Here is a 15314-nt window from a genome sequence, read left to right as displayed (position 1 = left end):
ACTTAAAAAAAAAAGGATTAAGTAGCATACTAATAGGTTCAAGCTATTTTCCTAAACTAAAAGTTGTATTTCACACATTATCTCAGAGAAGAAGGGTGCTAGTTTAAATGTAGTTTCACATCAGTATGTTAATACAATATGCTTTTTAGTTTTTCTTAGTGGAAAATCTTGCTCCACTTCAAATAAGAATAAAATGTTTAAAGAGAATTGAGATTAGGAATTCGGTTACTAGAAACTTTATTTTTGCAGGATTGCTCTAAATTTTTGGTGTTCTGCACTGGTGTCTTCAAAATTTTTCTCAGTTAGGAAATCTGTCATCCTCTTCCCCTCACCAATGAGACTGGATTAAAAGGCTTTAGATGTAGGGACACAATAGTTATTTTTAACTTTCAATAGGGAGTTGGGGAAGGGAACGCAGATTTAAAGCTTCCTGATTTTTAAAAAGGAGACTTCTATGAAAAGAAAGCAACTGTCCAGGGAAAAAGAAAGCAGCAGCTCTAGAAAACTACAATTTTATGTAAAAACAAGTGTTTAAAAAAAAAAGGAATTTTAATAATAAATGCAAAGCATAGTCTCTTAACCTTTAATCATTATTTTTGGTCACATATTCTATTTTTCCTAAAAAACAAACAGCCAGATTCAGAGACCTGATTAGTTTGTTGTAGTACTTTTCTTTTTTTTTTTTTTTTTTTTGGCCACACCACGCATCATGCGGGATCTTAGCTCCCTGACCAGGAGTCGAACCTGTGCCCCCTGCAGTAGAAGCAAGGAGTCTTAACCACTGGACCACCAGGGAAGCCCCTGCTGCAGTACTTTTTTTTTTTTTAAAACATCTTTATTGGAGTATAATTGCTTTACAAAGGTGTGTTAGTTGCTGCTGTATAACCAAGTGAATCAGCTATACGTATACATATATCCCCATATCTCCTCCCTCTTGCTTCTCCCTCCCACCCCTCTAGGTGGACACAAAGCACCGAGCTGATCTCCCTGTGCTATGCGGCTGCTTCCCACTAGCTATCTATTTTACATTTGGTAGTGTATATATGTCCATGCCACTCTCTCACTTCGTCCAGCTTACCCTTCCCCCTCTCCGTGTCCTCAAGTCCATTCTCTGTCTGTGTCTTTATTCCTGTCCTGCCCCTAGGTTCATGAGAACCATTTTTTTTTTTTTTTTTTTTTTAGATTCCATATATATGTGTTAGCATACGGTATTTGTTTTTCTCTTTCTGATTTACTTCACTCTGTATGACAGTCTCTAGGTCCATCTACCTCACTACAAATAACTCAATTTCGTTTCTTTTTATGGCTGAGTAATATTCCATTGTATATATGTGTTGCAGCACTTCTTAAGTGTGTTTCTTAGAACACTGATCCTATGGAAAATTAATATTTAAAAATATATCTCAAAACAGGAAGTTCTATGATCAAGAAAGTTGGGAAAATGGTTTGACAATCACCATGAACAGTAGTATTATTATAAGTATTAATAGTATTAAAGGCTCTGAGAAGTAATTCTATAAATAAATTTGTTTAACCCTTTAAAAAAACCTAATTCTCCCAACTCCTCTAGCAATTATAAGATGTTAATATCTTATGAAAACGGTGTTCTGAAAAAATACACACTGGGGCAATGCTGATCTGACGGAATGAGCTTATCTATTATTTTATTTTTTAATTTTTATCTTATTATTTTCCTAAAAAGATTCATAGAGGAAACCCATAAGAATCCACTTTCAAAGAGTCACGTAACATAACTGTTGCCCTAAATAAATATTTTATTGTCTCAATATATTAAGTAGAATAACCTCTTAAACGCTAAGAATAACTATAAACTAGCTTACATTGCTTATAAAACTTTTAATCAGTTCATAACTTTTTCTAGTTTTCAAGATTTACAAATGGTATTAAAAGTTAAAAATATATTCATAGTATTAATATATAATTTTTTAGGACAGGAATTACTTCATGAGGAAAAATGATAATCAAAAGATATGCTCTCTTCTTGATTCCTTTCAAGGTTTAAGAATCATTATGATACTTAAGTTTTATTTCTTTATGCAGTATATTAACAATAATCTGTTCTTCTAGGCTAAAAATGCTTTAGAAATAAGTGCTCTAAAAACAAATCTTACCACTGGGCATTCCCATAATAAAGCATCCTCTATTTTTTCTGATTTGGAACATTTTGGCATTTCATAAAGTTTTCTTGGCTCTGATGCAACACTGGGGAAAAAAAAAAGATTATTCTTCTTCACAAATGAGGTAGTGTTTGCTCAGATTTGAGGGATTTTTTTTTTTTAATTCAGAGATTTGGAATACCAAAAATACAACTTGCTACTTTGCTTTCCTCTTCTTGATTAAATGTTAACATTTTTTTTTCTGATCACAAAATTCATAATATACATTCATAGAAAAAAATCTAAAATATATAATAAATTAAAATAAATTATAATAGTATAAAACTACCCAATATTAACATTTTGGCTCAGTATTAATATCTTGGTTCATTTCCCTCTAGCTTTTCTTTATATACACATACCCACCTGCTGATCACTTTCCAAAACTGGAGCATATTGAATTCTTTCCTTACCCTTTAACATTTATTATGAATATCTCTGTTGAATTCCACATTCATAAACTGTTATTCCAACATCGTAAAATGAAAATTAATTAGATAAAGAGTTCCTTTATTTGTGATGCAAATTAGTAGATAAAAAAGGAAATACCCTTTAAGGCTTTTTTTTTTACTCCCAAGTTGTGTTTCAGAAAGGTTAATAAGTTTATACTTCTGCCAATACTGAACACTATATTTTTGATATGAAAAATAGTCTCTTACCTTTAATTTATACTTCCCTGATTACTGAGAGGTATACATAGATGTTTTCATTTTTTTAAACTCATGAACTTTAAAATTAAACTACTATTTAGAAACAATTTTTAGGGTGACAATTTTATTCAACTTTGATGTACTCTCACTGACTCAAAGCTTTAAACCAAACAGAATTTCACAGGAATGAAAGCAACCTCATATATGATTCTAACCTATGGGTAAAACACCCCTGAATGGCATATTAAAGAACTCCAATGGTATTTACCATTGGATCACCAATCAATGCCACTTACTCTGATTTTTTTAAAATTTTCAATTAAAGCAGCTACCTCTAAATTGGAAAAGTTACAATATGGGCATTAAATGATACCAAAGAATTACTGTTAATTTTGCTGGGCATGATAATGACATTATGATGATATAAGAAGATGTCCAGATTTCCACTTCTAGCATGAGAGTATGAGGAGCTCTATGGACATGTTCCCCAGGAAAATGGTGAGAATTATAAAAGGACAACTAATTAAAGTCTCTGGAAGTGGTCCTAGAGGCATATAACAAATGAAAAAACATTTACTCAAAAAAATCTACTAGAACTCAGTAAGAACAGTAAGAGTCTATGGTGTTTGAAATAATATGTGCTCCCTCCCCACCATTCTTAGCTCTGCAAGATGAAAACTCTACTCCAGACTGGTACAGCCAAGAGCACAGGGCTCCCTCAACCCCCGGCTCCCAGAGGGTTACCTTCCCTCGAAGGGTAGAATGACAGCATTTTCCATCCAGCATCCACCTCCTCGTTGCTGGGCCTGGGTCCTAGGTTAGTGCAGTCAAGAGGTGGGACTCCCTTCTTCTGCCTAGCCCCTACTCATGGGATGGAGGCTCTACCTTGGGCCTGCCATGCCTAAGAATACTGGAGCTCTGATTACCCTTACCCCACCTCATAAAGCAGTGGTTCCACATTGAGAGTGGCAAGAAAATCCAAGGCTAATGTCTGCCCCAACCCCATGTGCTCAGCTAGAGTAGGGGAGTCATTCAGAGGCAAAAGTGCCACTGACCCTCTCCCCCTGCCAGCTTGAGAGCCTTGGCTTGAAGATTTTGCCTGGTGGAGAAGCAGGCCATAAAGCAGATAGCCCCAAGTCTCTTCCCAGAGAAACTGACTTCATTTGTAACAGAGTGAGGAGAAGTTCTAGCCTAAGAGCACTCTCACAACCAGTGGAGGCTGTGGTGAAAGGCAAATGAGTAGAGATCTGTAGATTCACTGGCCATACAGGCTAAACTGTAGGCTGGCTAATTTGCTGGAGAGAACCAGAAAAAGATTGCTGGGAGGAGCCCTCCAGGGTCAGAACAAATCTCAAACACTACCTAAAACACCATTGTCTCTAACTTCTGGTTTCTGGTCCATCAGTCATGTCCTCACAACAAGAAAATAGCTAAGCAAACTGTAAATCAACAACTCTTATTAGTTATATCAGATAATTGAGGTCAGAGGGCAAATTGCTGCCCCCAAAACTGGAGAGAGAGGTGGATACCAAGAATCACAGCTTACTAGAAGCAAAAACCTAGGAGCAAGCCGCTGGCGTCAGTACTGGGGAGACAAAAACAAGAACACCAGAGAAAATTTTAGGCTCTGACACCTACAGCGACAGCAAGCAACAAACACAGCCTAACTCCTAGCCAGAATAACATTAATCTCACTCTAAAGACCTATTTACTGCAATTCCTTTTACCCAATACATCATGTACGACTTTCAACAAAAAATCACAAGGCATGTTAAAATGCAAAATACGAAGTTTAAAGAGACAAAGCAAGTGTGAGGACCAGACTTAAGTTATGGTGGAGATTTTGGAATTATCAGATTGGGAACTTAAAATAAATATGATTAATATGCTAAGGACTCTAATGGAAAAAGTGGACACATGGAGGAACAGATGGGTAATTAAGCAGAGAGACAAAAATCCTAAGAAAAATCAAAAGGAAATGCTAGAAATCAAAAACACCATAATACAAATGAAGAATGTCTTTGATGGGCTTATCAGGAGACCGGACACAGCCGAGGAAAGAATCAGTGATCTTGAACATACGTCAACAGAAACTTCCCAAACTAGAAAGAAAAAAGAATGAAAAAAGTAGAACAGAACATCTAAGAACTGTGGGAAATTGGAAAATGTGTAATGAACACATAATGGGAATACCAGAAGGAGAAGAAAGAGAACAAAACAGAAGAAATACTGAAATAATAATGGCTGAAAAATTTCCAAAATTAATGACAGACACCAAACCACATATATAGAAAGCTTACAGAACACCAAGCATGATAAATACCAAAAAATCTATACCTAGGCATACCATATTCCAACTGTAGAAAATCAAAAACAAAGAGAACATCTTGAAAGATGGCAGAGGGAAAAAAATCACCTTACCTACAGATGAACAGGTTAAGAATTACACTGGACTTCTCTTCAGAAACCATGCAAGCAAGTAGAGAGTGGAGTGAAATATTTAAAGTGATGAAACAAAATAAACTCCCACCAACCTAGAATTCTGTACCCTGAGAGGTTATCCTTCAAAAGTTGAGGAGAAATAAGACTTTTTCAGACAAACAAAATTGAAGAAATGTGTTGTCAGTGAACCTGCCTTATAAGAAAGTTCTGCCATAAGAACTCAAAGAAGTTCTCCAGAGAGAAGAAAAATGATATAAGGTCAGAAACTCAGATCTACATAAAGAAAAGAAGAATGTTAAAGAAGGAATAAATAAAGATAAAATAAAATCCATCGTTTTTCTTATACTTAATTGATTTAACAGATAAAAATGTGTTTATAATAATGTATTCAGCAACAAGGTATTCAATGATTACAGCTTATGGATAAGTAAAATGAATGACAGCAATATTATAAAACACAGGAGGGAGGAATTAGAAACACTCTGTTATAAGGTAGCTGCACTACTCATGAAGAGAGTAGGAGAGAGTGACTTGAAAGTGACTTAGATTAGTTGTAAATGTATACTGCAAGTTCCAAGGCAACCAATAAAAAGTTTAAAAAAGAAATATAATTGATATGTTAAAGTGGAGAGAAAATGTAATCATATAGGATGCTCAGTTAAAACCAGAGAAGGCAGAAAAAGAATAAAAGACAAAGAAACAAAGAACAAACACAATGAATAGAAAATAGTTACAAATATGGGAGGTATCAAACCAACTACATCAATAATCACTTTAAATGTGAGTGGTCTGAATACACCTATCAAAAGACAGAGTGTCAGAGTAGATTAAAAACAAGGCTCAAATATATGTTACAACATGTAAGTATACCATGCAAATATTATCCACAAGAAAGCTGGAGTAGCCATATTAATTTCAGACACAGGAGACTTTGACAAGGAAAATTATCAGGGATAAAGAGTGACATTACTTAATGTGTATGCATCTAACAACAGAATGTCAAAATATGTGAGACAAAAACTTATAGAACACAAGGAGAAATAGACAAATCCACTAATACAGAGATTTCAAAACAACCTCTATCAGTAACTGACAGATCCAACAAGCAGAGTCCATAAGGATATAGTTGAACTGAACAGTACCATCAATCAGCTGGGTGCAACTGACACCTTTAGAGTACTTCATCCAACAACAAGGGAATACACATTCTTCTCAAGCCCACGTGAAACATTCACCAAGATAGACCACACTCTGGGCCATAAAGTATACTTCAACAAATTTTAAAAACTAGAAATAATACAAAATATGCTCTCAGAACACAGTGGAATTAGATTAGAAATCAATAACAGAAAGATAGCTGGAAAATCTCAAAATATTTGGAGATTAAATGACACATTTCTAATTAACACAAGGGTCAAAGAAACTCTCAAAAGAAATTTTAAAATGAATATACAATGTATCAACATTTGTGGGATGCAGCAAAAACAGTCCTTAGAGGGAAATGTATGGCATTAAATATATATATTAGAAAAGGAGAGGTGTTTCTGGGTTGGTGAACACATGGAGATTCAGGAAGAGTGGCGGGCTCAGAGAGCACAGAAGCTCTGTGCTCCTTCCCATATACATTGCCCTATGCATCTCTTCCATCTGGCTGTTCCTGAGTTATAAACTTTTACAATAAACTGATAATCTACTAAGAAGCCAGTCACACACAAAAATCACATACTATGTGATTCAATTTTTTGAAATGTCCAAAACAGATGAATCTATAGAGACAGAAAGTAGACTAGCAGTTGCATAGGGCTGAGGGTGATGAAGGTATCCTGGTGATAGCTAAAGGGTACAGTGTTCCTTTTTGAGGTAATGAAAATGTTCTAAAATTAACTCTAGTGATGGCTGCCTATATGAACCATCGGTGGTTCATCAAATTCATTTTCATTGAATTTCAAGGAAGTAAAAATCATTGAATTGTACACTTTAAAAGGGTGAATTACAAAGCCGTTAAAAAAGAAAAAGGAAATAACCATATTTTTTAAGAGAAGCAAACTTAAGTACGGCATGACGTTTGGAATATGCTTTAAAATATTTAGCAAAGGAATAAAGGAAAAGGGGGTGGGAAAAGATAAGCAAATGTGGCAAAATCTTGATCCTTTTTGAATCTAGGTAATGAATATATGGGGTTCACTATGCTATTCTCTACTTGAGCAAGTTTGAAAATTTTCTTCTAAAACAAAGGCAAGTAGTTTCAAAACAAAACACAGAAAGTCTTCTCTAAAACAGCATCTAATTAGTAGGTACCTGAATCTCTTGACTCTGGTTTCTTTTAAGCAGAATAAAATACTACATTGTACTCAGCAATCTGTCATTTTGCCTGCAATATAAATTTGCTTCAAATTGGTGTTTACAAGGATAAAACCTCAAACTTTAGATTTAACAAGATTTTAAAATTACATGCATTTTACCCCCTATCCTTATTTTGGACCGATTTCTCCATTCTCCTATTTCACTAAGCACTAATGTAGGCATGTGTTTCTATAAAAATTAGAGTTAAGATCAACAGTCAAATGAATTACAGCAAAAACTTTCACCAAAAAGATACCTGCTGACACAGCACCGATAGTTGTCAAAATATATTCTTCCTCTCTCATAGGCTATTGGTGACTTGGAATGAGTTGTCCAAACATTCTTGAACTTAGTACTTTCCTAAAAGACACAAGGAATTTCGATTTAGCAAATAACTCCTAAGTTTCTACTGTGCACCAATTTTAAGTTGGATAGTTACATTTACAGTTTTCAAAGTAATTTCATGTACGTTCTTAAAAAAACATTATGTTCAATTCTTCCTCACTCTGCCTTCACGTTTTGGCTTAAGTGGGGTGACCAATTTTTAGAAAAAAACTGTCTGTAAGAAGATATAAGAAAGTTAAAACTAAAAGCATGTGGCGGTTCTATTAAAGGCTATTTACTAATCCTCCAGGTTCAAGGCCTGGATCACCCTGCCCATCACGGGTGATCTTCTTAAAACGGGGCTGTATTGCGTGAAAACTGCACCCCGGCCGGAATCTTGACTCCCACCCCTAGCCCCACCCCCCGCCAGTCGCCCCGCTGCCCCTGGTTCGGCTCCCGGCCGGCGGGCGGTCACCTGGCACACCAGCGCCCGCAAGATACCCAGGTTCGTCCTCTGCACCACGCCCGCGTCCCGAGAGAAGAAGCCCAGCGCCCGGCGACTCAGCCTGCGGCACACGTTGGGCTTCTGGCTTGGGCCCATGGAGGTGCGGGCCGGTGGCGGAGTTGGCAGGGCTCAAGAGGGGTGCGCCTCTCACTCCGGCGCCGGGCAACGGCCGCTACCTTCGAACCTCCAGGCCCCAACTCCCCGAGGGGGCCAGGAAAAGCTGACACCCGGAGCCGGGCCGGGGGAGCACGGCAGTGGGGCGAGGGAAGGCAGAGCCGGCGTCGCCCGAGAGCGGGCAATTGAGAAGGAGAAGAAACTCCCTTCCTGGCTGACCCCTCAAACGCTCTCCGGCTCCGGACCCGACGGCAGACACTGCGACGCCCGTAACGCGCGATCCGCCGGAGCCGTTCCCTCACTGGGAAATGTAGTTCCCAGTGTCCTCGGAGGGATCTTGACTTGTTCCCAGAACTACAACCCCCACAAGGCAGCGGGGAGCGAGCGCTTGCCCTGGCCCCGCCTCCAACCGGCCGTGGCCCCGCCCTGCCCCGCCTCCTCTGGCCCCGGCGGAGGCTGCGCCGTAGAGCTGGCGCGCCTTTCCGGCTCTGCACGCGGCGCCGCGGGAGAACCCTGGGGGCGCTGTGCTGCAGCCTCTTGGTTCCCGTTACCTGTTCGAGCCCTGCATTCAGGGGTCCGTCCCTTGCCGCCCCCGTACCCTTACGTCTCTCAGCCCCCGACTTTTGCTCTGAGAGGCCCTGACAGGGCGCCGAGAGGCGGGTAGTGTCGTGTGCTACCCCCCCTCGCCCCCGAAGGCAGCGTCCTGTGCTAAAGAAAGGTACGCCCTCGGCTTTCACTTCAGTCACGCGTTGGACGTTGTGGATGAGGTGGACGGTTAAACCCTTTGGGTCCGTAAACACTATGCTTTTGTTATTATGAGTTAGTGGTGAAGGTGCTGGCATTCCCACCAAACTAAAGTTGAATTACTTTCCTGGAGGCCCGCCCTTTTGTGGTCCGCGGAGACGCAGGCTGGTTTTGCGATAATTGCTGCATTGTCCTTACTCTCGCCTTTTTCCCCCCTCCTTATCGGGAATGAAATATGAAATATTTACATTGTTATTGAACTGCCTAGGGTACTCCACGTTGATTCCTCTAAGTAAAAGATAACTTTGTGACTAGCCCTGCCTGTAGGGTCAAGGTTCCTGTCATATCCTCAAGGGCTGGGTCATTGAGGATATGACATTCCTACCACACTAAGGTTTCAGTAATCATGCACCAGACGAGGCCCATTGCTTTGCTTTTAAGTGCCTTGAGGGTGGTGTCTTTGCATCTCCCACGTGGCCTCTGGTTCAGACGTGGGCTAGGGAGTGATTGCATTTGACTGACAGAGCAAAAAGTACAATACTGGGTGAGTGCATTGGTTTTAAGTGTTTAGGAAAATTTTATCATATCTCTTTTTAACTCTGCTGAATTTCCTTTAGGGCCTGGGCTTTTGCTGATTTTTTCATGACTTATTTACAGCATACTGTGGAGTGCTTTGTATATTTTTAGAGAGCGCTATAATAGTTAATTTGGTAATTCATGAATGCAGCTGTCACTGAGAAAACGGACCCAGAAAAGATAACTGGGTTTTCTTTGGCTGAAATGAAATTCAAATCATTGCTGAATTGAATTGATCACCTCATTTTTTCTCCTTCCCCTTCACCCCAACTTGTTTGTCTCCCAGTGGTCTGTATCTCACCACCAAGTCACCCAAGGGACAGTCATCCTAGATGCCCTCTTTTCTGTCACCCTCAACCAAGTGCTTTTGATTCTGTTATCCATCTCCTCTTCATATCCCCCCCGGAGTAATTTAGGGCCTCACCATTTTATCACATTATTATGTTAAGTAGCCTCCTTTCTGCCTTACTTGAATACTTTGAATTCCAACCCTCCACACTGCTGCCAGAGTGATTTTTCTAAAGCACAAATCTGTCATTTCCCTATTTAATCTTTCAGTGGCTCCCAGTCACCCAGAGCAGAATTTCTCAAACCTAAGTAGATACCTAGGATTCTCTATGGTGAACTTAAAATATGTTCAGTATAAACGGTTGTACATTACATGAAGCAAAACTGTAAAACAAATAAATTCTGATGAATGCTTATTCATTGTTACCGATGAGACTGTTTTTGCTGGACCTATCATGCGCTAAAAAGTAAACCTTCACTGTCCTCCAGGGCATAAATTCCTTACAGAAAGGCCTGTCCGAATTGTCCTTGTGTAGAGAGATTACTCAGTGACTTCACCTCTTTTCTTTATTTAAACCAATGTAAAAATCTTTCTTTGTTCATTGTGTCATGATTTCATTTGACCTTCACTTGACAAACATCATTTACGTAAAAGTCTCCATGTCTCTCATTAACCTGTGCCAATGATAAACCACTTGTTTGCCAGTGCAGTCCTAAACACAAACGTGTGAACTGAAATCTGGTGACAGTACTGTAATCAATTAAAAGGTAGTCATCCAGGTGATCCAGAGTATCCTTTTGTTCAAAAAAATTTTTTATTTAGATTTTTAACAAATTATAAATAAAACGTTTCTCTGGAGAAATCTCATAACCTCGAGGCTACATATACGAATTCCTCGAGGTCTGTATAGGTGCCTTGCAGGACAAAATCTGAATGCCTTAGTGTAGTATGCAGGGCACTTTACTATCTGCATCTTGCCCGCATTTTCAGCCTTATCTTTGCCCATTCTTCACATTTGCTCCTTTTTTTTTTTTTTTTAGAGAGTCTGTGCTTTTTTTTAAAAATTTATTTAATTAATTAATTTATTTATTATTTTTGGCTGCTTTGGGTCTTCGTTGCTGCGCGCGGGCTTTCTCTAGTTGCGGTAAGCAGGGGCGTCTCTTCGTTGTGGTGCGCGGACTTCTCATTGCGGTGTCTTCTCTTGTTGCGGAGCACGGGCTCTAGGCGTGTGGGCTTCATTAGTTGCGGCATGCAGGCTCAGTAGTTGTGGCTCACAGGCTCTAGAGCGCAGGCTCAGTAGTTGTGGCTCATGGGCTTAGTTGCTCTGTGGCATGTGGGATCTTCCCAGACTAGGGCTCGAACCCGTGTCCCCTGCGTTGGCAGATGGATTCTTAACCACTGCGCCACCAGGGAAGCCTCACATTTGCTCTTGTGCTTCTGACATGTTGCCTACTTGATCAAGCCAGGGTGCCTTTACATTTAAAATTTTCTTTGTCTGGAGCTCCCTTCCTCTCCTCTTATCTGTTTATCTCAAGACTCATCCCAGGTATCACAGCTCCACTCACACACTTTTCCTGACCCCTCCATCTTCTAACATGTTAGAAGAGACAAGGCAAGTTATAGCCTTCCCTCTTCTAACACGTTACTCTGCATATACTGGTTGTGGCACTGTATTAGAATTGTTGTTTGCCTGTCTTCCCAACATTTGTGTTTAGAGAGGTCCATTCATTCATTCAACATACATATGCAGTAACCACATTTTAGGCAGTGTGCTAAGGATGCATATGTATGTTGAATGAATGGGCTATTCTAAAAACAATGTTGTATAGATTCTATTGTCAGCAACTAAGTACTTTTAACATAGAATCAGATTTAGTCTTCATTCTTTAAATAAGTAGGAAACCACAATATTAATAAAAAAATAACTTTTTGAAAACTTTAATCCGTTGTTACAAAGCAGAAACTAACACACCATTGTAAAGCACTTATACTCCAATAAAGATGTTTAAAAAAATAAATAAAAAATAAACCTATGAGAATCAATCAATAAATAAAGATTCTTTTCTTCAGAAACAAACAAACAAACAAAAAAACCACAAAACTTTAATCCCTAACAGTTCTACCTATAAAGTAGATATTTTCTTGTTGAAGGTAAAATGTCATGAACAGATACCCCTAGGTTAAGATTTGGAAATGACTTCTCTTAATTTGGGGCATAAAACAAACATTAGTTCTTTTTTTTTTTTTTTTTTCATTCTGTGTCTGTGTGATGTTTAGAGAATACTTAACCATCCTTGCCATGATATTTTAAAGACAGAGAAGAGGACATATGAGTTCAGAAGTTAATAAAATGCTTTTTGTTCACATACGTCATTTAAAGAGGCATAACAGAATAAATATATAAAACACTCCGGTTATTAAACCTGAACATTTGTTCAGAGGCAAAGAAATTTGAACCAAGGCCACAAGAGGTCATTCATTCAACATGTAATTATTTTCATCTACAATGTGCTGGCAGCTATTTCGGCATAGGGTATAACAATGAACAGGGAACAAGGTCCTCACGTGTTGGGAGAGATAGACAATACATAGATTTTAAAAATAAGATTTTCAGGTAGTGATAAAGTGCTGGGAAGAAGAGAAAACAGAGTGATGTGCTCGACAGTGAGTGGTTGAGAGCCCTGCTGTACCCAGAATGGTCAGGGAAGGCCTCTCTGAAGAGTGGAGTTTGAACTGAGCCCTGAATGATGAGGATGAGCCAATCTGCATGAACTGAGGTTAGAGTAGTCCAGGCAGAGGGATGCTCCAATTCAGGGTCCCCAAGGCAGTCACAACGTTGGATTATTCTAAAACTATGAGAAGGCTAGTGTGATTCTTTAGTGTGCGTGAGGGAAGTGAGCTTGCCGAGGTAGGCTGGGACCAAGTCACATCGGGTATAAGGAATTTTGGATTTTATTCTGTTGTGATGGGAAGCCATAGGACACTTTGAAGAAGGAGTGTAACATGATCTAATTTGTTATAATAAGATCATTGTGGCTATAATGTACTGCAGTGGCGCAAGAATGGAAACAAGGAGATGGTGGCTGTTGCATTGGTCCAGGTAGGAGATGATAGATGGACTAGAGTGGTAGCAGGAGAGATGGAAAGAAGGACACAGATTCAGGATATATTTATTTTGAAAGTAGAACTGACAGGACTTCTGATGTAGTGGGTATTAAAGATGAAGGAAAGAGTCAAGTGAAATCATGATAAAGCAGAACCACAAATCAACATCCCCAAATTCCCCAGAACAAATGGAAAGCAGGGAAATACTCACGATGTGCTGTCAATGAAAAGATGCCAAGATTTCATTAAATGTACACATTAGCATTATAGACATTAATGCTGGAGAATGTTAGGATCTGTTCTGTGTCTGGGGCATGTGGGAAGAGAGGAATAAAATCAGGTCCCAGAAGTAGGCAGGGGTCAGAGCATGTGAGCCCATGGCAATGTGATGGGAAAAGTCTCTGGAGTGATATTACATTCCCTTAAAGAGATAGTTGGGTACAGCATCAGGACAAGAGTGAAGTAGAGAGACCAGTTAGCAGGTAATTGTAGTAGTTTAGGTGAGAGTGAGTCACTTTTGGAAATTTATTTTGAAATTATTGAGGCTTTTAACCATAAATTTGGTTCTTTTATTTTTTCTCTGTATATTTTGATGATATATGTCTGAACATGTAGTAGATTCATTCATATAAAAATCCAGAAAGATTTAGGTTTAAAGGATTGATAGTAAAGTTTACAAACTATTCCCTTATTTAAAAATATATTTTATTTATTCAAAAGAATATGTATAGGTAACATAGCATAATATATAAATAATAATTATAAAATGAATACCCAGATAGCTATCATCAACTTTAAAAAAACAGAACATTACCTAAAACTTTGACGTCTCCTATGTGCCCATCGTTGTTCCTGGATCCTTCTTTCCTCTTTTTTTTTTTTTTTTTTTTTTTTCTTTCCTCTTTATATAAATAAAACATTAAGTTTTGAATGTTTTTGAACATCATATAAATTGAATCATACTGCATATATGTACTCTTCTACAAGTTGTCTATTTTTGCTTCAACATTACACTTGACAAAGTACCTGTAGTTCATTTCATTTATTTTTACCAATATATAGTATTTCATTGTGTGAATTTACTACAATTTATTTATCCATTTTCTACTGGCTGGGCTTTTGTTTCTTTTGGGCTTTTTATTCCTAGAAAAGTGCTTCTATAGACCTTAAACCTGTGTTTTGGTACACACATTAAAGAAGGTGTTCTTTTTCTATTGCTGTGTAACAAATTACCCCAAACTAAGCACCTTAAACTAACACCCGTTTATTGTCCCTCTTTTTTTTGTACACCGATGACTACTTGTCCCAGAGCCATTTATTGGAGGGGCCCTCATTTCTCCACAGATCTGTAATGCTAACTCTGTTATATATCAAGTTTACATTCATAGTGTATTTCTAGGCTCTATTTTCTGGTCTATTCTATTTTTCTCTCCCTGGGTTAATGAATACCTGACCACTTTTATAATAAGACTTTCCAGCTGGTAGAGCAAGTCCTCTACCTTATTCCTTTTCTTCAGGAGGGTCTTATTTCTTTTTTGCAATTGCACTTTCATATACATTTTTAAATCTGCTTAAGTTCTACAAAAACCTTACTGGAATTTTGATTGGGATGACATTAAATCTACCTATCAATTTGAAGAGAACTGACATCTTTACCATATCAAATTATCCTATCTCTGAAGACAGTATGTCTCTCCATTTATTTAGATCTTTTTTAGTGTCTTTTAATGAAATTTTACAATCTTTTTCTTAATGGATTGCATATTTTGCAACTTTCTAAGTACATTATATTTTTGGTCAGTGTTGTAAATGGTATATGTATTTTTTTAATTAATTTTTTTTTTTGGCTGCGTTGGGTCTTCGTTGTGTGAATGGTATATTTTTAAATTAGGTCTTCTCACTATATTTTTGCTAGTACATAAACATGCAGTTGTCTTTTTGTATATTGATCTTATGTTTAGCAACGTTGTTTTTGTATATTGATCTTTTGTTTGCCAACATTTATCTTTAATAGCAATAATGGTCATTTGTAAGGTTTGGGGGAT

At 38.1% G+C, this 15314-nt stretch overlaps 2 protein-coding genes across 6 annotated transcripts in view; one reads left to right on the top strand and one right to left on the bottom strand.

Annotated features, from left to right (window-relative positions):
• DCAF17 (DDB1 and CUL4 associated factor 17) overlaps positions 1–8853 on the bottom strand; it is a 60043-nt gene extending 51190 nt beyond the window's left edge. For 2 of the 3 annotated variants that reach the window (XM_061201873.1, XM_061201866.1), the window contains exons 1-3: positions 8412–8821; positions 7869–7972; positions 2133–2223 (exon numbers count right to left, since the gene is read on the bottom strand). In XM_061201873.1, the coding sequence (XP_061057856.1) occupies positions 2133–2223; positions 7869–7972; positions 8412–8537 (321 nt within the window). In that variant the 5' untranslated portion in view covers positions 8538–8821. Of the gene's footprint in view, positions 1–2132; positions 2224–7868; positions 7973–8411 lie in introns of all 3 variants that reach the window. The other variant, XM_061201882.1, reaches the window with a different exon arrangement.
• A 192-nt stretch (positions 8854–9045) lies between these two features.
• The window catches only part of METTL8 (methyltransferase 8, tRNA N3-cytidine), a 77703-nt gene continuing 71434 nt past the window's right edge, over positions 9046–15314 (top strand). For all 3 annotated transcript variants that reach the window (XM_061201838.1, XM_061201828.1, XM_061201818.1), the window contains exon 1: positions 9046–9273. The gene's annotated coding sequence lies outside the window, so the exon portion shown is untranslated. The remainder of the gene's footprint in view (positions 9274–15314) is intronic.

The sequence above is a fragment of the Eubalaena glacialis genome, chromosome 1, assembly GCF_028564815.1.
Source record: "Eubalaena glacialis isolate mEubGla1 chromosome 1, mEubGla1.1.hap2.+ XY, whole genome shotgun sequence".
NCBI lineage: Eukaryota > Metazoa > Chordata > Mammalia > Artiodactyla > Balaenidae > Eubalaena > Eubalaena glacialis.
The sequence above is the reverse complement of the archived record's forward strand: the minus strand, read 5'-3'. Positions and strand labels throughout refer to the sequence as shown.